Here is a 20,772-nt window from a genome sequence, read left to right on the forward strand (position 1 = left end):
CCAAGAATTTCCCTGAAACAAACCTAATGGAGCGTCCGCTGTACGAATGGTTTGAGCGTGGCCACGGGGAGTCCTCTCCAAATATTTATTTCCATACGCTTTACCGGTGACTGCGCAACGGTTCGCTCCAAAGCATCATTTTACTCCGCTGCTTTGAAGATATAACAGAACTAACTCACATTTACCAGTTTTGTTCCGAAGAATCCTGAGTGCCAGTGTTTCCTGAAAGCTTCTGCTAGATTGACAGGCTGAGAGAGCTGGGGGGGTTCAGCCTGGAGAAGAGAAGGCTCCAGGGAGACCTTCCAGCCCCTTCCAGTCCCTAAAGGGGCTCCAGGAAAGCTGGGAAGGGGCTGTTTGCAAGGGCATGTAGCCATAGGACAAGGGGGAATGGTTTAAACTAGAGCAGGGAGGTTTAGATTAGACATTAGGAAGAAGTTCTTTACACTGAGGGTGGTGAGACACTGGCCCAGGTTGCCCAGAGAGGGGGTGGAGGCCCCATCCCTGGAGACCTTCAAGGCCAGGCTGGATGAGGCTCTGAGCAACCTGATGTAGTTGAAGATGTCCCTGCTCACTGCAGGGGGGTTGGACTAGATGACCTGTAGAGGTCCCTTCCACCCCAACACATTCTATGATTCTATGATGAAGAGACATGATAAAACCCTCAGTACAAATATTAAGTGATAATTTTGTCCCAGACATTTAGGAAACACCAAGGATGGGGCAGGTGGAAGAGAACGCCGAGCTATGAAAGTGTGGGGAAGCAAGATGGAGAAGTATATGGATGGCTTTAGATGTTTGTAATGTAGATTTGTTTTTCTGCTGGAAGGCACCAGACTATTACTCCTGGAGAGGCACCAGGGGTGGGCATAAAAGGATTTCCCCGTGTTTTTTAATTTCTTTCTGCCTCATTCGGTAGTGGGCTGAAACCAAGGCTTGTGAAGCGGGAAAAGTAACATAATAGAGGGGGAAAAATAGATCTCCCTCAACTTTAGGGCAAAAAAAAAAAGCGAGATATTTAAAGATTATTAAAAAAAAAACATGTAGAAGGCAAAATAATCCACGAAGGATGCCTGCTTGGGTAGGGTGTGCGATCGCAGGGTGAATAATGGAGCTTGAAATCCCAGATGCAGGCAGCTGGGTACTGCGCTTGCTCCATCTCCATCATAAGATGACCCCAGACCACCAGCACCTTGGCTGCTGGGGGCAAAGGAAAACCCAAAATCCTCCCACCCACCCTCCCTCCGGCCCTTTACGCGCCTAATTAAATTCCTCGCAGAGCAGAGGCTCAAATATGACTTGTCCCCATTTACCATGAGTGCTTTGATGACCAACACACCATCACAGCGTTATTTCACACGACCCCGCTTTGTGGCATAGACCTAAAACTCCTGGAAAATGCGGTTAACAGCACCCTAATCCCAGGAGCACCACCAGAGGACGTTCATTAATGTAAAATGTGAGAGATCAGACACTGCCCGGTTTGATGTTGGCAGGGCAAAGCCACCACCTGGGTTTTCCCTTTTGCTCTCTGAAACCTGAAATTAAGTTGATTTTTTTTTTTTACAATATTTAAATAATAAATAATGTTTATTTTAAGTCGTAATTAAGTAACATTTACCGTGGATGACAACTTTCTGCCCAATACACGGTCACTGTCAAGTCTCAGGCTCCACTTGGGGAAAGTCTTTTGCCTCCTTGCACAACGCGTAGCCTTGGTTCAAGGAGAAACGCGTTTTCCGAGTGTCCTGCTTCCAGGTGCGTTTAGTCCCTGCTTCTTGAAGGTGCCGTATCTAACCCTCCTCACCATGGCAGGGTAGCCCTCACCTTTCAGCTGACCAGGAACCGTGGATGGAAAAGGAGGAGAGGACTCTACCTTTTGCTTTCCTCATGGCGTTCTTCATGTCCATGTTTCTTAGGCTGTAGATGAGCGGGTTCAGCATGGGGACTGCAACGGAGTACAGCACGGAGCCCACCTTGTCATGCTCCAAGGAGCGTCTGCCCCCCAAGGAGCCTGGGCTCAAGTACGTGAAGAGGGAGCTGCCGTAGTACAAAGCGATGGAGACCAAGTGAGAGGCACAGGTGGAGAAGGCTTTGAGCCGACCAGCCGTGGAGCGGAGCCTCAAGACGGTGGAGAGGACCAAAAGGTAGGACATTAGGATGAAGACCGTGGTGCTTAGCACGTTGAACCCCACCATGGCGGAAAGCATCGCCTCGTTGACATGGGTGTCAGAGCAGGAGAGGGCTAGCAGTGGTGGTCCATCGCAGAAGAAGTGATTGATCCTCTTGGACCGGCAGAATGGGAGACGAAATATGGAAACTGTGTGTATGGTGGAGCTGATCACACCAGCTAAGTAGGCACCAGCCAACATCCTAATGCAAAGCCTCTGGGACATGACCACAGGGTAGAGCAGGGGGTTACAAACGGCCACGTAGCGATCGTAAGCCATGGCAGCCAGCACGTAGCACTCGGTGGTGGCACAGGTCGCAAAGGAGAAGAGCTGAGTGGCACACCTAACGAAGGAAATTACCTTCTTCTCCACTAAAAAATTCAGCAAGGTTTGAGGGATGATGGTGGAGGAGTAGCAGACGTCCAGGAGAGACAAGTGGCTTAGGAAGAAGTACATGGGGGTGTGTAGGCACGAATCGATCCGGATTAATATAATTACTCCCAGATTTCCTATTAGGGTGACCACATAGATGGCAAGGAATAAGACAAAGGACATCACCTGCAGGTCTTCTCGGTTCGTGAAGCCCAGGAGAACAAACTCAGACGCGAATGTATAATTACCTTCAACCATATTGACTATATAAGCAGTTCAGCTGCTTGATGTCTTTCAAACGCCTAATGGCATCTGTCAATAAAGTGAAGAATGCCAATTTTCATCTATCAAGCGGTTACCCCAATTTAAGTCAGTATACGGGAAATTGAGAGAGGAAAAAGTCAAGTTCCCGAGGCCGATCTCCCGTTCAGCTCGTACAGCCGCCGGCAGCGCACTTGGAAGTGGGCGGATATTTTAAGGCGAGGAAGGAGGGCAACGCCGTACCACAACAAAGCGTAAATAAATTGCAGAGCTTTCTCACGGTTTCTCAAGCCGTTTACACACGGCGGCCCCTGATTTTCACAATAACTGCTGGGAAAATGAAATTATTGCTCATCTTTTGAGTGCTCCCAGTTCAGCGTGAGTACGTGAGGAATAAACACCTGTTCCCTGCGTCCCGGGAAGGTGTCTTTTAGGTGAAAGCACTGGAAAATGCGGCTTTCCTCAGCGTAATTTTGCCTCGTGTGGGACGGTGGAGTATTAAGAGCCAGGATTTGTCTCACCTCGCTTTGCTTTAGAAGCGGTGCCTAACTTGGAGAGAAAAGGTAAGTTCAGGCTGGGGCTCCCTGCTCGCCCGAGAGAAATCAGCAGCTCCTAAAAATTACGCTTTACGACAGACGGGATAAATAAACATCGATTTTTCCTGGATGACATTAATCATCGCTTGACAGAGTTACACGGGAGAGCAAAGCAAGAGCGCGTGCTGCCCGGCCTCTGACAGGCAGATCCAACCTCAGAAGTCATAATTATTTGATGGCCCCTTTGGTGAAGGGGTGAGGTTCCCCTGCGGATCCAGACCTCTCATTTCAGATGTCCTGTGAGCGGCGTGTCTGACTCCCCCGGTGTTACTAACGGCGATTTCGAGCTGCTTTTGGCTGCCCGTGTAGAGATGCCGGGGGCGAAGCGGAGTCTGAGACATTCGCCTGGCGCCGGATGACGAACTACAAATAATGAAAATCGAGCTGTTTGGGTCCAGAGCTGCATCCTCCCCCGGAGGCAGCATCCATCCGCCTGGATGCAGACATCTACTGCCGTTGGAGAATTGACCGGAATCTCACAATTAACTAAGGCTCACCCTTACCTTTTCTTACCTGACAAGCCAACCGCCTTGTGTGGAGCCATCCAAGGTGTAGACATGATACCCAGGAGTTGGATAAGGCTTGTGCTGTGCATGGGAGCTGCGCGCCGGGAATCACATCTCCCTCCAGCTGGAAGACATTGACTGCAATGGAGATAAATCAAATTAAAACCCCGCACCTCGCTGCCTCGGGCGAGATATGATTCATGCTGACAGCCAGGTGGCTGGTCCACGCTCTGCTAAATAACTGCCAGCAAAGCCCCGAATATTGATCCTCGTCCTTCTGGGGGAAGGAGCTTCATTTGCGACACCTGCTTTCCTACTCAGATTGGGGAAGATCTTGCATCTCTTGGGCAAGCCAGCACAAGACCTTCCCACAAGCTGCCCGAGGGCTCACCAAGCAGCCTGACGTTAGATTTAACTCATGACGTTACGGACAGGAGAAAGACCAGCCGCCGCCGAGACCAACGCGTCCTCCTAGTTAAACAGCAATTAGCCTGCTCGCGTGGTGGTCGTTGTCCTCAAAATCTCGGTGTGGAAACAGGGGGGAGGTGCCAGATCTATGGAGCTAAAATACTCGGTTTGGTTAGCTGGGGTTTTAAGAGTCCTACAGCCCAAATTATCTAGTGAATGAAGAAAAGCCTCATTAATAAGATGGTTTCCCGCTCCAGCTGGAAAGGTACACCGCGTCTTCTGCCATGCAACCCACGCTTCCAGAGCTTTGCCCTTCGCCGTATTCATTGAACTGGGTTTAAAATGAGTCGGGGAACAAGGTCTTAACCCCCAGGGAGTGTCAGCCCCCGCCAAGCCCAGAGGGGTCCCGAGACCCTCCACTCGGTCAAGCTATAGCCGATGGGTTTTTTTTAAATTAATGACCCCAGAAGGTATTATTTGAACAATAGCAACTCAAAAATGTTGCCTTCAATAGTTTTATACATCCTAAAAAAAAAAAAAAATTCCTGAAAGGGTATATTGCAGTTCCTGCCCCATCTGCGATAATTGTACCCAAAACCTCTGCTTTTTTCCCAGCGTAGCTCTTCTTGGAGGCATTCCACCTTCAGTGTAGACTGCACGCGATGAGAAATCCAGCATTTCCTTTCCTCAGTTTATGCTGAAAAAAAAAGCTTTAATTTTAATTTTGATGTATCTGCCTTTGTTTTTCAATCAGAAACTCGAGCTGGACTTGGCTCCTAAAGACGAGAGGTGGCTGCACCTTTACCTTCCAGGAAAGGACAAAAGTCATCTCTTCATCTGCTCCAAAAGTAGGGAATGACCCTATTTTTTTCCACCCAGCCCCCGGCGTTCCATAGGGAAGGGTGGGTGGGCGTCTTCCGCATGAAGGTCACCAGGATGAATCCACCACGGTCACCCAGGAACCGGGTAATTATATAGGGAGCCTCATCCAGTTAATTCATCGCCCGAGAGCACTGAGGGCAGCTGCTCACCTGGGATTATTTAGGTAATGATGGACGTGATTTACATAATTCAACAATGAAAAATGAAATTCTTCACCTACATGGGCTAAAAGTTCAGCTCACTCTCTATATATTTTAATTTCCCCTTATTGTAAAATCCGGGATAGCTTTGTCAGGAGTGAAGATGTGCTGTAGGGACCCTTTCTGAGAGTGAGCTGTAGGAAACAAGTGATGGAGGAGGTAATAACTTAAAATACTGGGAATTATCGCTTCTAGTTGCGTATGGTTAGCAATATATGAGCAATATACCAAATATGAGAATAAAATAATTCATAGGGCGACCTCGATAATCTAGATTTCATACAACCTGAAGCCTCACCCGGGAATTGCATTAGGAAAAAAAGAAAGAAAAGGAGATTAAAGCACTGTTTCTAAATGCGAGGGGAAGTTGGTCAGAAGCTTGTTCAAACACCCGACGTTGCCCCTTCATTTTTCACAGGCTCAGGAGCCGACGCCGAGAAAATAAATGCTCTAAACGGGCCGAGCCGACTGTAGCGGCGAGATGATGGTCTTGGTTTATTTATACGCTATTTCCCGGTTTCCTGAACAAGGACAAGCCATTCAGCCGCCCGAGGCTTACTAGCACATAAAAAAAAGGTTGCCTCTAAAATAAAAAAGGAGCAGATATTTCCAACAATGTCCAATAGGTGGTGACGATGGATAAGAAATCCCCGTCGGTATTTTTCTGGCCGCTTATTTAGCGTTTCCCCTTCCGTCGCTCCCTTTTGATATCGGAAATTCTGTTACGGCCTTTTTGCATCTCTCGAGGATGACAGCAGAGCATAAAAGTAGATAGGAGGAACAAAAATAAGTCGTTCACGTATAAACAGGCCTGGATTTTATTTGGAAGTGGGTGAAATGCGACTTTTGAGAAGGAAAGGGGCATCTAAAGAAGAGGGATATCTGTACGCCATCGAGCCCGGCAACAGGAAGAGTCAGCGTCAGGCTTTAGCATCCAAAAATAATAATAAAAAATTGAAGTTTTAGTTGCCCACCAGGGGTCATATCACTGTTTGGGTTATTTTTCGCTGTGTTAGAGACTATTTTTGGCAATACAGCTCAGCTCAAGTGCGGGTGGGTGGAAAATCCTCACCCAGGACCCAGCCGAGCCTCCCCCGTCCCAGCCCATCGTCTCCCAGTGCCCTCCCAGAGGAGCTTGTTAAGATGCCGTTGCAGGGACATCTCTTACCTCCGAGTGACGAAATGATAAAGAAATATCAAAGTTTGCAGGGCTGGTGTAGGGAGGGTGAAAATATTGTGGCTACTCTTCCCCCTGGTGGCGTTGCATTTTCACAGCAACCGCAAGTTGGGGAAAGGGGGGAGCTGCGATTTCTGGCACGAGTTGCTTCTCGCATAAGAAATAAAGACTTGTTATTTTTATTACCCTCGTTATTTTCTTCTCTTGCAGGGTGCTTATGCATTTTTTTTTCTTTTTTTTTCCCCTTTTTTTTTTTTCCCAATTCCTTTTCCCCACTGCTTCACGCCGAAGCGCAAATCTCTGGATGCCAACTCTACTGACGATATTATTGTCTTTGTTTTTAACAAACCGCCGCGGGCATAAATTAGAAAACTAATTAGAGCTTTGTTTCAAGGCTTTGAAAGGCAGCAATTGGGGGGGGGGGGGGGGGGAAGAACGAAAAGACAAAGTTCTGTGGTTGCCTAAAGAGAAGTGACGAAGATTAATTTAACCCTGCAATTTAACTCAGCAGCCCGGTTTCAAAGACAGAGCTATTTAAGAATTTATATTTCATTCACTTGGCTTATTCACCGTATGCCATTACCCCCTAACCGCATTAAAACGTCAAAGTTTATCCATTTCGATCTTGTCTTTCCTAAAAAGAGCTTTTCACAGGAGTTGCCTCCCCAACCCAGCCCATAAATCATTGAGAGCCCGAATGCCCAATGCTGCCCGGGAAATTATTTGGCATTTCGCCGGTATAGCCATCTTTCTACAAAAAACTGTAGAAATGGCATGTCCCCTACCCCTTCGTTTACTGAGCAGGTATTTCAGCTACGTTGAGGCTAAGGAGCGACAAGAAAAATCAGTAATGCATTTAACATAGGAAAATATTGCATTATATATAAATATATAGTATAATATGCATTTAATATTGTATTTTTCTATATACACACACGTATATGTATACATGTGTACAACTTGCTGTTCATAGGACCAGAGAGCTCCTAGATGTCCTTTCTGATCAAAAATTATGTCCCACTCAAAGCAGAGCCGATTTCACAGGAACACCAGGTTGCTCCTGGTCTCCTCCAGGCAACTTCTGAACGTCTCCATGGGTGGAGGCTCCACAGCCTCTGAGAGAAATCCCGTGTCGGGTTTTTATTGAGGAGGCTTCAGAGCCTGACTGTGATTCTTTCTGCTGTTCTCCTCAGAGCATCCTTCACCTCCTGGTTCCTCAGGCTGTAGATGAGGGGGTTCAGCATGGGGATCACCACCGTGTAGAAGACGGAGACCACTTTGTCAGTATTCAGGGAGTAGCTAGAGCTGGGGCGTAAATACATGAAGATTGTCGTCCCATACAACATGGTCACTGCTGTCAGGTGGGACGCGCAGGTGGAGAAGGCTTTTTGCCTGCCTTCAGCTGAGCGGATCCTCAGGATGGCAAAGGAGATGAAGATGTAGGAGACCAGGATGGTGGAGATGGTGCTGAGCTCAATGATGCCAGCCAAGGAGAAGAGGATCATCTCATTGATGTAGGTGCTGGCACAGGACAGAGCCAGGAGGGGAGGAACATCGCAGAAGAAGTGGTTGATGACATTGGAGCTGCAGAAGGGCAGCCTGATGATGAAGGTCATCTGTATGATGGAGTTCAGGACACCTCCGATGTAGGACCCCACCACCAGCCACGTGCACAACCTCCGAGTCATAACAGAGGAGTAGAGCAGGGGGTTACAGATGGCAACGTACCGGTCGTATGCCATGACGGCCAGCAGGAAACACTCAGTTGTCACGAAGATGATGTAGAAGAAGGCTTGGCCCATGCAGCCCGCAAAGGAAATGGTCTTCCTCTCCGACAGAAAGTTCACCAAGGTCCTGGGGGCAACCACAGAGGAGAAGCAAATGTCAACAACGGAGAGGCTGCCAAGGAAGAAGTACATGGACGTGTGGAGCCGTGGGTCACTTCGGATGACCACGATTATCCCCAGGTTGCCCAGAAGGGTGACGGCATAGATGAGCAGCAACAGCACAAAGAGGGGCACCTTCATCTCTGCTTGGTCACTCAGGCCCTCGATAATGAACTCTGTCACCGAGGTGTGATTCTGCTCTGCCATTCAGGGCTTCGTGTCTACCAAGGAAGGAGAGAGCCTGAAAATACAGGAGAGTGGAAACCATGCCTTTATTTATTTGAACTGAAATGGGATAAATTGATAATTTACACCCTGCGCACCCAGCCCACGCGTTTCTAGGGAGCTCGAGTGGGATGGACTGTGCTGTGGGCATCTGCTCCGGGCTTGTCGCCCTTTATGGTCTAAGGCAAGAGGAGGTTTCTTCTGAAGGGAGAGCATCCCAGCTTCCCCAGACATCTTCCCCACCTGCAGCGAGTCACTGCCGAGGGTCTCTGGCTTTCCATCTGTGGGCAGACCTTCGGGCAGTTTCACTTGTATCTCAGAGTCCCCGTTTAGTACCTACAGTTTGATGAGATCGATGGATACGGCAGCAGATAGGGACGCAGGTGACACAGACCAAACCAACAGCTCAGCCCTCGACCTCCCCTGATTAAGTTTTTCTCCCCATTTTTTCCCTTCCTCCCCATTTCAAACCAATCATCAGGTGCCCAGAACCAGAGAGCTCTGCCTATAGCTGTAATAGTTTGGGCTAAATGTAAAAATAGCGTAGCTTGCTTTCATTGGTTTGGGAAAAGACACTGCAGTGAAGAAAAACACCTTTCATTTGCTGGCAGGTGGGCAAGGAGAGACGAAGGGAGTTTTGCATGATCCTAAAATTCATTCAAGACATGAGGAGTTTAACATTACAGTTTCAGAAACCTTGGGGGGGTGAAGTCAGGGGGACCATGGGCGAAATTTGGGTCTGAACCTGTTATTTTGAACCGGGGTAAGCACCAAACATTTCCTCTGTGTGATTTAGAGAATATACAATTGAGAGACTAAACACCATAAAATCCGTCTGGATTTCCCCGTGGCATGCAGAGCAAAGGCGCTGGGGCTGGGGGTCCCCTGCATAAAGGGTTCATGTGGGTTTCACAAATGACGGATCAGCCTTTCAATGAGCCATCCCATCACATCCCTCGCCCTGCTGCCGCAGCCCACGGGAAGGGACCACCAACCGCCACGGCGTGCCGATGACTTTAATCACGCCTTGTATTTCCAGAAGTGGACTGGGAGATGAAACCTGGTGTACGGAGGTGATTCAGGCGTCAGGAGGCAGCTGTGAGTGTTTATGAGCATGAACCAGCTGTAACGCGGCAACTAAGCCCAGACAAAAGTGGGATCCACAGTGTCCTGGAATATACAAATCACACCTGGTGCCCTCCCCGGTGTGCGCAAACAGCAGCATCCGACCGCGAATTGCACCTCGTCTCCGGGTGAACGCAAGGTATGGCGGGGGCATTGGCAGAAGGCATGATGGAGGGGAACGGTCAAGGGGAAAAAAAGAGCCGGAGTGAGAAATTCCTGGTTTAAGATGCCAGCTGAGGAGGAAAACCTTCCAAGAGGGAGCCTGATGGTGGCACAGCTTGGCTTCCTGGTGGCTAGGGCACTCCTGCCTCTCCCTTCAGCTGGAAGAGGAGTCAACACCATGGATGAGACCATGGAGCTGTGCTGAGCCAAAAACATCACCCAACTCCAGTTTAACTCTAAATTTAAGCTCCTGGTTAAGCTCCTCGCCCTAATGAAAAAACAGGTTTCTATCCCTGGTGACTGGAAGGTTCAGAATAAAACATTTTTTACAGGATTAAAGATGAGAATCAAAGCCTTACCCCACCAGGTGAGCGCCAGGATCAGAAGACTCATTGAAGAACCACTCTCCATCAGCTGAATATTTCTTTATAGAATGATTTTTTATTCTTTAAGGCGACCATATCGTTATTTCAGGGCCAGTGGGTGGGTTAATCTGTCCTTGAGAGCGCCCTCCTCTCTTCTTCTCCCGGGCTCCTTAAACATATCACAAGCACCATGATTTCTGGTCTTTTGAATTCAAAATCCCGGAGTGCATCCCAGCAGAAATACTTCACCTCCTTTAACCAACCCAGAGGAGCAAACCTGGTGTAAACCAGAGCAGCCTCCCCAAAGGTAAAGCCGCTGCAGTGATTTATACCGGAGCAGGGTGTAGTCCCAGCAGAACCCATCAAAATCTTTCGGGGTCACACCTGCCTGTGGATGGGGGTCACCTCTTACCAGCTGCGAGGTCTCGGCCACCTTGGAAGGCACTACAGGCTCGGGGTGTCTGGACAGTAAATCTGGGGGACTAACCCTCGGAGCCATCCTCCTCGCTTCCAGACAAACAAGAAAGTCTCTCCTGAGCCTTTGAGAGCCTCCTGCATATTTTCGTCGGATGAAGCGCTTCACTCGCAGCAACGTGTTGCTTTTATACCTCTCTCTGCGGGTCTTTGCAGGCAACGGGCATCCCTCCTCGGGGAGCAAGGGTTGGTCAGGGCTTTGGCTACAGCTCAGGTCTCCAAAAGAAGTGAATCATCATTGCATACTGATGGCTTCTTAATGAGAAACCAGGAGAATCACAACCATCTAAACTGCTAATAAAGGCTTAACTATGCACAGCCCCGGGCTAATTATTGTCACAAATATCAATAACCTGCTGTGACACTTGGCAGCCTCAAGGGACAGAATCCAAATGAGCCCAAATTATTCTTCACAAGCCCCTCTGAAAATCAAGGAGGGTGTGAGAAGGTGCATCCAAAGGGCAATTCACTCCAAGTATCTTAAATCACTATTCCAAGCCGCTTAGGCTGTGGTAATTAGCTCCGGATGGGTGCCTGGAGCAGATGGCTGGGATTACGGGAGATGAAGGCTGACCCGAGCCTCCAGGAGATGAATGAGCCTGAAAGGCTTCCAGACTACTGATGGGTAAGAAGAGGGAGGTCTATACAGGACCCACCTGTCAGAACATGATTAACAGACCGCCCATTAATCTTTTTTTTTTTATTTTTTATGCTCCAAATATTTCCAGGAATATCTGAGCTGCCCGTTTTTCCCTCCCTTTAGCAGAGATCCAGGTCATTTTGCTGCTCCACCTCTACCGCGAGATCAAATCCATCTCTTCCTATTTTGAATGGAGCTAATCCAGCTCTGTCTGCAAAGAGTATTGATAGCACGTTCATGGTAATTTCAGCATAAATCGTCTCTGCCCAACACACTCAATAGATACCAGCTTCTTCCAGTGTCTGGAATGTTTCCAGGAGCTTTACAGTTCACGCTATTTCTTTCAGTATAGCTGATTTTTCCCGATAAATAGTAGGAGCCCAAGCTTTTAGGTTAAACTGACAGCGTGGAGAGAGTCACCACATAAATAGCAGTTCACATTCAGGTCATATTTTGGCCCATAGATGGGATTTATTCACCTATCTGTTGTCAACACTAAGCGTAGACATTTAAGCCAACTGCCTGGGCTGTCTTTGCAGAGGGTAGAAATGAAGGTGGGGGTTGAGCTGTTCAGACATGGTTGTCCGGGACTATCTGAGACCCACCATAAATCTCTCTTACTCCCCCCCTAAAGGGCACAAGCATCCCGACATCTTATGCCAGACCTGTGCCCATACGTCCTATGGTACCTCAGGTGGAATGAGATGGATCGATAGACTCGGTGTAGCCCGGAGGAGGATTTGCCACATCCAAAGGAGACCCGTGGTCTCATGAACAGACAAGTTCTCCATCAGTATTACCAAGACCCCAGAGGACTGGTTGAGAGATGGACACATGGGATGGGTTTGGGCCTTGATAGAATCATAGAATTGTCAAGGTTGGAAGGGACCTTTCAGATCATCAAGTCCAACCATCAACCCAACACTGGCGAAACCATCACTCTGACCACCATGTCTACCCATCTTTTAAATCCCTCCAAGGATGGGAACTCAACCACTTCCGTGGGCAGCCTGTTCCAATGGTTAAGAACCCTTTCAGTGTAAAAATTTTTCCTGATATTCATCCTAAACCTCCCCATGCGCGGCTTGAGGGACCTTGGCAATTTGACATAGGGACCTACACAGGAGCTATAGGTGTCCCAGCTTCTCCTCCGGTCTGAACTCCAACAGTGCGATTCAGTTGGCCAAAGGGATCATAGAATGTGTTGGTTGGAAGGGACCTTTAAAGGTCATCTAGTCCAACCCCCTCAATGGTTCTGTCAGCAAAGCTGCAGGACTTAGAGGAACCCCTGAGCTTCTGGAGGAGCAGCTGGAGCCCAGCAGGAAACCTTCAATGGCACCAGAGACCAACCAGCAACAGACCAGTGCCTGCACCAGCAAACCCAGATATTGGCAGAGAAGAGCAATGGCAGACAGCTGTGCTGCCCCCAGATGGGTGTTTGGGTTGGGTGTAGCTCTACAAATGACAATATTTTAACAGCTGGGTTTATATTTTGGGGAGTTTGTGTGTCAACACTTTCACTGCTGAGACACATTTGTTCCCACTTTATTACCAATCCTCCAGGTACAGCTCCAAACACTCCCTTCCTTCTTGTAAAGGGAAATAAAAACATGCAGTCCAGTCCATGCCAAAACAAACTTCTCTTGCTGCTGGCAAAAGAATGACAAAGAAAAAAAACCCCCAATTTGTGGAAATTATTATCAGGAAACTAAGTATAAACATTTGAAGTGTTTCTCATGAAATTCTTCATCTCCCCTGTCTCAGTTATGCGCTGTGGTGTGTATCGCTGCTTCTAAGGGTGGCTTGGGCCTATTAATTTTCCTCTTACTATGCAGGTACAAATGGAAAAAAACACATGAAAATAGTCTATAAACTGGAATCTGACATATGGAAGTGACATGACCCATAGGCTGGGTGGGTTTCAGCCACCCCAAATTCAGATGTCTTGAAGTGGAATATCAGTTATATGTGTGTATATATATACATATATCACAGAATCCCAGACTGGCAGGGGTTGGCAGGGCCCTCTGGAGATCATCCCCTCCAACCCCCCTGCCAGAGCAGGGTCACCCAGAGCAGGGGGCACAGGAACGCCTCCAGGCGCGTTTGAATGTCTCCAGAGACGGAGACTCCCCCACCTCTCTGGGCAGCCTGTGCCAGGGCTCTGCCACCCTCACAGCAAAGAAGTTCCTCCTCCTGTTGAGATGGAACTTCCTATGGTCAAGTTTGTGCCCGTCACCCCTTGTCCTGTCCCTGGGCACCACCAAAAAGAGCCTGGCCCCATCCTCCTGACACCCCCCCTTTCAGTATTTACAAGCCTTGATAAGGCCCCCCCTCAGCCATCTTTTTTCCAGACTGAAGAGACCCAAATCCCTCAGCCTTTCTTCATCAGAGAGATGTTCCAGTCCCCTCAGCATCTTGGTAGCCCTTTGCTGTCCCCTCTCCAGCAGTTCCCTGTCCCTCTTGACCCGGGGAGCCCAGAACTGGACACAGCGCTCCAGCTGTGCCCTCCCCAGGGCAGAGCAGAGGGGGAGGATGACCTCCCTCCACCTGCTGGCCACACTCTTCTTGATGCCCGCCAGGATGCCATTGGCCTTCTTGGCCGCAAGGGCCCATTGCTGCCTCATGGTCACCCGGTTGTCCATACAATGCATACATGGATATACACACACATATAATGCAACATCCTGTGTCTTCGTGCAACACGGTTCACCCGAGCCATTTCCCATGTTAATTTTAACAAGAATCAGGGTCTTTTGTTCCTTCTAGGGTGCGAGACTAAGATCAGTTTTACTGTTTACCCATTAAACTTTTAATTTGGCCACTTAAATCCCACAACTAGTGGTCTTTTAGATATAGATAACCACATACTTTGAGAAAACAAGAAAAAAATTAGTAATATTAGTTTTATTGCAAGTAACACACCATGGCTTTACTGTACGTCCCTAACTTTGAATATATGTACTGAAAAATCCCACTAAAGTGTACATTTAGGAACTGTCACTGTCCAATACTTAGTGTTGTGTGTTAACACAATCATTTGAAGTATTTATTCACTATAAAAAGCACTTTGAAGGATTAAAGTGGAGTAGAAAATTTTTAAAATACCTTTGAACATTCTTTGAGGGGTGATGGTAGAAGAGGATTCAGCGATGGTCCTCTCCATTTTCCCCTGTTTCCTGCAGCTTTAGGGAAACATTTCCTCCTCTCCCATCCGAGCCTCCTTGGTCTGCGCCGTGTGTTCTCCTGTGTGCTCCCACCATTCAAGGGGTTACCTGGAAGCACTGAAGTTCACCTTAAATCTGTTGATCCCATCTCATGGCTGGAAGAGGTTCAGCCCTTGGTGGAGATCTAGTCCACTGAGATGAATGATGTCCAAACCGCAGGAGAAGGTGACCACGAGCAGGCTCAGGCCAAAGACAGCTGAGAAGCAAGTGGTCCAAGTCCTCAGCAGAAATCTCATAAATGTGCTATTTTTAAAGGGCTGAGCCTCGTAATCGTATTAATCTTCAAGAAAGGGGTGGCTTGGCGTTGCCCAAGGAATGGCAGGTCCAGGAGAAAAGCCGGCACACGCTTGCCTCCAAATATTCAGAAACAATCTGGACATTTTAGGATGTTTCCTCACAAATAAATCTTTGGTGGGTTCTTCAATGAGTATGTATTTCTCCTGTTATGACATGCACTATCTAGAGGTGAATGTATAACAAATTAATTCCATATCAACAAACTACGAAATGGACAATAAAATACAGAAGGATTATCACAGATTCTCTCCAATGTCAAAAAAAGACCCCAAAACACAGACCCCATTCCCCACCACTGCCTAAACATCAAACCATTTACCACTTTAGCAGGGAAATAACTATTCTCCCTACTGCTCTCTTCAGAGCACTCTTCATCTCCTGGTTCCTCAGGCTGTAGATGAAGGGGTTCAACATGGGGGTCACCACCGCGTAAAAAACAGAAACGATTTTGTCCCTGCCCAGGGAGTAGCTGGAGCTGGGCCGCAGGTACATGAAGAGGAGGGTCCCGTAGAAGACGGTGACGACCACCAGGTGGGATGCACAGGTACCGAAAGCTTTGTGCTTGCCCGGCCCAGAGCCCATCCTCAGGATGGTGAATAGGATGCGGCTGTAGGAGATGAGGATGACTGATACGGTGGTGACCTCGTTGAAGCCCCCAAAAGCAAGTAACAGCACTTGGTTGAGGCGCGTATCAGAGCAGGCCAGTTTCGACAGCGGTGGCCCATCGCAGAAGAAGTGGTCGATGACGTTGGGGCCGCAGAAGGACACTCTGAGAGCAAACCCCGTGAACATGACAGCGTTAAAAAACCCAACCACATAGGACCCAGCCAAGAGGGAAACACAGACCTTCTGGGACATGACGATGGGGTAGAGCAGGGGGTTGCAGATGGCGACGTAGCGATCATAGGCCATCACCGCCAGGAGATAACTCTCCACGACTACAAAAACAACATGGAAATGCAGCTGTACGAAGCAGCCAGCAAAAGAAATAGTCTTCCTCTCTGAAGAGAGGGTCAGCAGCATTTTGGGTGTCACAACTGAGGAGTAGCACAGATCCAAGAAGGACAAGTTGCTGAGAAAGAAGTACATGGGGGTTTGAAGCTGGGGATCAAGCCAGACAACAGCAATGACACCAAGGTTTCCCACCACGGTGGTGACATAGACGAGCAGGAAAAACACGAAGAGGGTAACCCGGAGGTTGGGGCGATCTGTGAACCCCTTGAAAACAAACTCTGTCACCGTAGTCCAGTTTTCCCAAGCCATTAGCGGGCAAGAGACTCACAGCTCGCAGGCAGGGAGGCGATTGCCATGAGATCAATTATGCTGACTTGATCCCTTAATTATTAGTGGGTTTTAATCCTGTGCTCCTTAGATAATGAGGGCATTTCCTAATGAAACACTGCCAGATACCCTGCCAGGATGCTCAGTTAGTCCAAAACCACCTGGCCATGCAGGGACTCACATCCGCCATCCTAAACCAAGCTTTTCTTGGTTAAAACACAGCTTATCTCCCACCCTCATATTCTGATTTCAAGGAAAGAAGTATAAATCTAACAAAGTTCTCCCTCGGACGTCGCCATGGTCTTCACTATGTGCATCGTTTCCATCTGTCTGCAGTTTTTGGGACATTAAGGAAAGAGCAGCTCACATCCGTTAGCGTTTGTTCTGCTAATACGCAAGCTGGAGGAATATCGGTGTTCACTCTGCCGTTCAGGTTGATGATGTCCCAGAGACTCTTTTTATTATCCCTGGTAACTCGAGGTTGGAAATTGTCGCTCGGGGCTTCTTATTCTCAGTGCTCAGAAACAAAAATAATATGGTTTTGTGGTTTGGTTTTTTTTTTAATAAGGGGTTGCTAAGTTAAGTGGCTAATTTGAGGAATAAACTGCGTGTCAATAACCGCTCTCACCTCATGAGAACAAATACACGGACAGAAGACCATATGCATACGTCTTTCCTTTTCCAATATCTTCCAGCCTAGGTGGTGACTTGCTGAAAATTGTGCTTTTCCCTTTATTTCTATCATTTAACTTACATTTTAAGCAAATAACTTCCCGAGTATTTTGAAGCAAATAACTTCCCGAGTATTTTGAAGCAACCGATTAACATGCCAAATTAGGGTTAGAAAGTCAAATTTCCTTTTAGAAAAAAAGCCGTAATATAAACTATGTCCCAAACGCAGATATTTGAGAGCAGTTTAAGTGTAGTTCCCCTTTTTTTCCCCTATAAGAAAGGCTTGGTTTGCCCTCATGCCGGGCTGGATTAAGCTTCAACTTCTTTTTTTATTCCCTAATCAAGTTCCCTGCTTGACCCCAAAAACCCTCACTGCCCTGGGCTCCCGCTTGCCACCGATTCCACCGCCATCCCCTTGAGATGCCACCTCTTCTGGTTTCCCATAAAAGATCCAGCCTTTTTCAGCCTGAACTGCTTTAGTCCTGAGTTTCTCCAAGGCCGACAGAATCTGCAATTTTTTATTCCTGAGGGAAAAAAATGGAAAAAAAAATAACAAGAGAGAAAATTAGACAATATCCCATCAAATTCACTTGAAAGTCTGTGTGCTCATCTCATAAATAGGACAAAACAATTAATACGTCCCCAAAAAGGATTGTTCCTGGGGAGAGGGCAAGCACATGTGACACACTGAAGATTTCTTCTGCACACATATTTGTCCCACTATAACTCTTACCTCTAGGCAAGGATATATTTTCAAAGAGAAAAAGCAATTCTTTGCTCTTGTGACAATCAGTGCTACAGTTCTTTGCCATCGCCTCTAATCAGATCTTTCTTACCCGTCCGCGTGACTCTATTGCACAGAATCTTCAGTGACTTAAGAAAAACCTTCGTTTTCCACCTTCTAGCTTGGTTTATACATCAGAACCTCAGGGAAGCAAATTTATTCCGACTCTCCTTTTCTTCACCTGTTTTTTTTTAATTCTACATGGTGCTGGATGTCCATGCACGGCTGTGTCTCCCAGAGGCTCTTTTCTTCTCTATTTATTGCTTTCCAGCTTAGATGGTCGGGATAAGCTGCCAACAGCCTCATTGGGCACACCACCCCGTGCTGATCACTCTCACTTTTTCTCCCCTTCAGATATAATTGGAAAGTTCCCTTAGCGATTGCAAGACTTAGAGGTCCAGAGTGATTACCTCCTCAACCCTTGAGAAGGGTTGTCTTCTGGGAGCCAGAACGCACCAAGATCAGAAAGTGCCGTGAGGTTATGGAGAAACAGCATCTCCCAGAGACAACATCCCAGCAGCTTGTAGCTATGGAAACACTGGAAAGATTTACCAATATTTACAAAGCCTGGAAAATCATAAAGAATACCCCACCCATTTCCAAAACAAAATGTCACCAACCTACTGGAGACCATAATTCTAATATCAAATTAGGAAATGGCAGGGGTACTAAGGACCAGAGAATAATACTTAGAATAATAAATGTAATGTTATATTTATTTCCCTCGCTGAGAATACTATCCCCATGTAGGGACAGGGCCTTGATGGAGCAACTGGCCAAGGAGCAAGCACTGGCTGGGATGTTGGGTGCAGAGGGTGGTGGGTTGTACTTGGAGGCTGGCAAGTGCCGCAGGGGGTTGTTCTCTTTAATGTCTTTAAATAGAGCCAAGGGGGACACCACAGTGTTCAGGGGATCATCTCACAGTACCTGAGCAAGGCAAGTAGGGCAGACCCAGAGAGCTGAGCCAAATTCAAACAAGACTCCAGACCATCAGGCAAGTTGGTGATCATGAGGCAGGTCCAAGGTCAAGCCAAGTCAATCCCCTGGTCAGGGTCAGGTCCAGCAACTGCTATGGAGGTCCATAGTCAAGCAAAGGTGGGGATCAAAGGAGTCCATAGGTGTGTACACTCATTGCTAAACTGGAAACCAGCACCCCCCTAGCATAACCCAAGAGAAGAACAAGCTCCCTGGGCTGAGCTTAAATAGAGCTGATGGGCAAATGGGCAGAGGGTGGGGATGGAGGCCCCAGGTGAGGCTGGTCAGGGCCATTAAGGCCTATTAGGTCACTCTGGGAGAGATTAATCACCGTCTGAAAATGCCCATTTCTCACCATTGAACACAGTGGAAGCCCAGAGTCACCGGTTCAGGTGTGGACATCTGTCCCATAGGTACCTAAATGTGGATAATCCCACCCTTGCTGGAAAAATTGTTCTGCCCGGTGTCCACAGAGGGACATCAGCAGCTCCAGAGGTGGAGCCAGTTGTGCTTTATGAACCGTTTGGGGCTCCTCTGAAAGATCGGAAATGCCTCTAAACACATTTTCATTCTGCTGGCAAGGTCAGACCCAAACCTTTGCATGGCCCGCAAGTATCTCAGAAGCTTCACGTGCACTGGTCATCACTGCCGCTGTGTCTGCGCTCAGTGATAGCTCATCCACGTGTGATGTCTTTCAGATACCCAAAACAGCACAATGGCTTTCAGAATTGCATTTCACCCATTCTTCTTCTTCCTCCCCTTCTTCTTCGACTTTTTCTGCTTATTTTTATTTTTCTTCTTTTTCTTCTTTTCTTTTTCTTCTTTTTCTTCTTCCTCCTCTTCTTCTTTCTTCTTTTTCTTCTTCTTTTTTCTTTCTTCTTTTCCTCTGGTAAACCCTGCCACAAGAAACCCTGGGGGCTTTCTCCCAGGAGTCCACAAGGGACCGTATTTATAGCCCCATCACCCACAAGCTATTGGAGCCTGGGAAGGAGCACGTCTCTCTCTACATCAGGTGGTTAGTAGAGGTTAAGTGGATGCGTAGACGTTCTCCTCTGCATACGGGATAAACCCTTGGCTCCCATCACTCGATAAAAGCAAAGGCTCCAGAGGAGCCCTAATGCCAAGACTGCCTTTAGGCAGTGGGTCTTCTCCTTCACATCCTCATGTCCTCTTTTTTTGGGCTCTGTCGGAAAACAGCCTTACCAAAGTAGGTTTTCTTTATAATAAAAGGGAGTAATGGCTTGTGCAAATTGTTTTTCTTTTACTTAGGAAGCTTAAAGCAAGACGAACTGATTTATGCAAGCGTTAAGTAAGGACAAGTCTTATTTTGCTATAAGGGAATGCAACATTTCAAATATATAGTCATTAACAAATCAGCCTTTGGAATCAGCAAGTTTTAAAATTAACTGTTTTCAAGTAAGCATCTTAACTTAATGCCCGTGGTTTTAGGATATTTCGGCGTGCTGGAGCTCATAAAGGTATAAATCACAAACTTACCAACATGAATTTTATCCATTGTAAATGATATAAAATAATTTGATAAATGTGGTTTGAAAACTGGGATTATAATTAAAAGCGAAGGGAAAATGTCTGGAGGTCATTAATGTTGTGTAATTTGTGATTTCACTGGGACTGTGACTTTCTCTTGCTCCAGGTTTATGGTTTTTATGCTTACGAGGTTCCTCTGAGTTGTCTTCCGAAACAAATTTCTTTCAAACTGAAGGGGAATAAAGATCGGATTCTTTTTTTTAACTCTGAAAACACACGTGCTAGAATAAATCCATAGTTTTAAGTATCCAGTCATGGGAGAGGGGGGAAAAAAAGACATTTGGATTGCTTCAACTCACTCCCTGCTCTTTTCTAAACACCTCAACTGAAAACCAAAAAACATACAATTTGGTTTAGAAAATGTATCAGAATATACCAAAACGTGGCAGTTAAACTGATGATTGCTTGGAGTGAAATATGGTCCAAAAGTGAAACTCTATGCTTTCTCATTTTGATATTTTTCTTCCTTTTGCCTCAGCAGGTAACATCTCCCTACATCTCCAGCATCACTCTCTACAACCACTTGAAAGGACACTGTAGA

The 20,772-nt window shown here is 47.2% G+C and overlaps 3 protein-coding genes across 6 annotated transcripts; all 3 read right to left on the reverse strand.

The window, feature by feature from the left end:
• Positions 1-1,820: 1,820 nt before the first annotated feature.
• LOC141742967 (olfactory receptor 5T7-like) lies at positions 1,821-2,801 on the reverse strand. The gene has a single exon (XM_074586594.1). It carries the CDS (start codon positions 2,796-2,798, stop codon positions 1,821-1,823), a length of 978 nt encoding a protein of 325 aa, XP_074442695.1. The 5' UTR covers positions 2,799-2,801.
• Positions 2,802-6,347: 3,546 nt separating this feature from the next.
• Positions 6,348-11,904, reverse strand: LOC141742953 (olfactory receptor 5J3-like). Its single transcript, XM_074586563.1, has 3 exons — positions 10,746-11,904; positions 10,328-10,502; positions 6,348-8,697 (listed from the first exon to the last, which is right to left on the reverse strand). Exon 3 carries the CDS (start codon positions 8,661-8,663, stop codon positions 7,725-7,727), a length of 939 nt encoding a protein of 312 aa, XP_074442664.1. The 5' UTR covers positions 8,664-8,697; positions 10,328-10,502; positions 10,746-11,904; the 3' UTR covers positions 6,348-7,724.
• A 1,098-nt stretch (positions 11,905-13,002) lies between these two features.
• On the reverse strand, positions 13,003-18,864 carry LOC141742951 (olfactory receptor 5AP2-like). Of its 4 annotated transcripts, none has more exons than XR_012586935.1 (4): positions 18,636-18,864; positions 18,119-18,246; positions 14,556-17,448; positions 13,003-13,093 (listed from the first exon to the last, which is right to left on the reverse strand). XR_012586935.1 is itself a non-coding variant. In XM_074586559.1 (4 exons), the coding sequence occupies exon 4, from the start codon at positions 16,232-16,234 to the stop codon at positions 15,287-15,289; it is 948 nt and encodes a 315-aa protein (XP_074442660.1). In that variant the 5' UTR covers positions 16,235-16,769; positions 16,881-17,448; positions 18,119-18,246; positions 18,636-18,864; the 3' UTR covers positions 14,457-15,286. The 4 variants fall into 4 exon arrangements, 3 of the variants coding, with proteins under 3 accessions (XP_074442660.1, XP_074442659.1, XP_074442661.1); XM_074586559.1 differs by lacking the exon at positions 13,003-13,093 and having other exon boundaries at positions 14,457-16,769; positions 16,881-17,448; XM_074586558.1 differs by lacking the exon at positions 13,003-13,093 and having other exon boundaries at positions 14,457-17,448.
• Between the last annotated feature and the right edge of the window lie 1,908 nt (positions 18,865-20,772).

Source organism: Larus michahellis, chromosome 4, assembly GCF_964199755.1.
Source record: "Larus michahellis chromosome 4, bLarMic1.1, whole genome shotgun sequence".
Lineage (NCBI taxonomy): Eukaryota > Metazoa > Chordata > Aves > Charadriiformes > Laridae > Larus > Larus michahellis.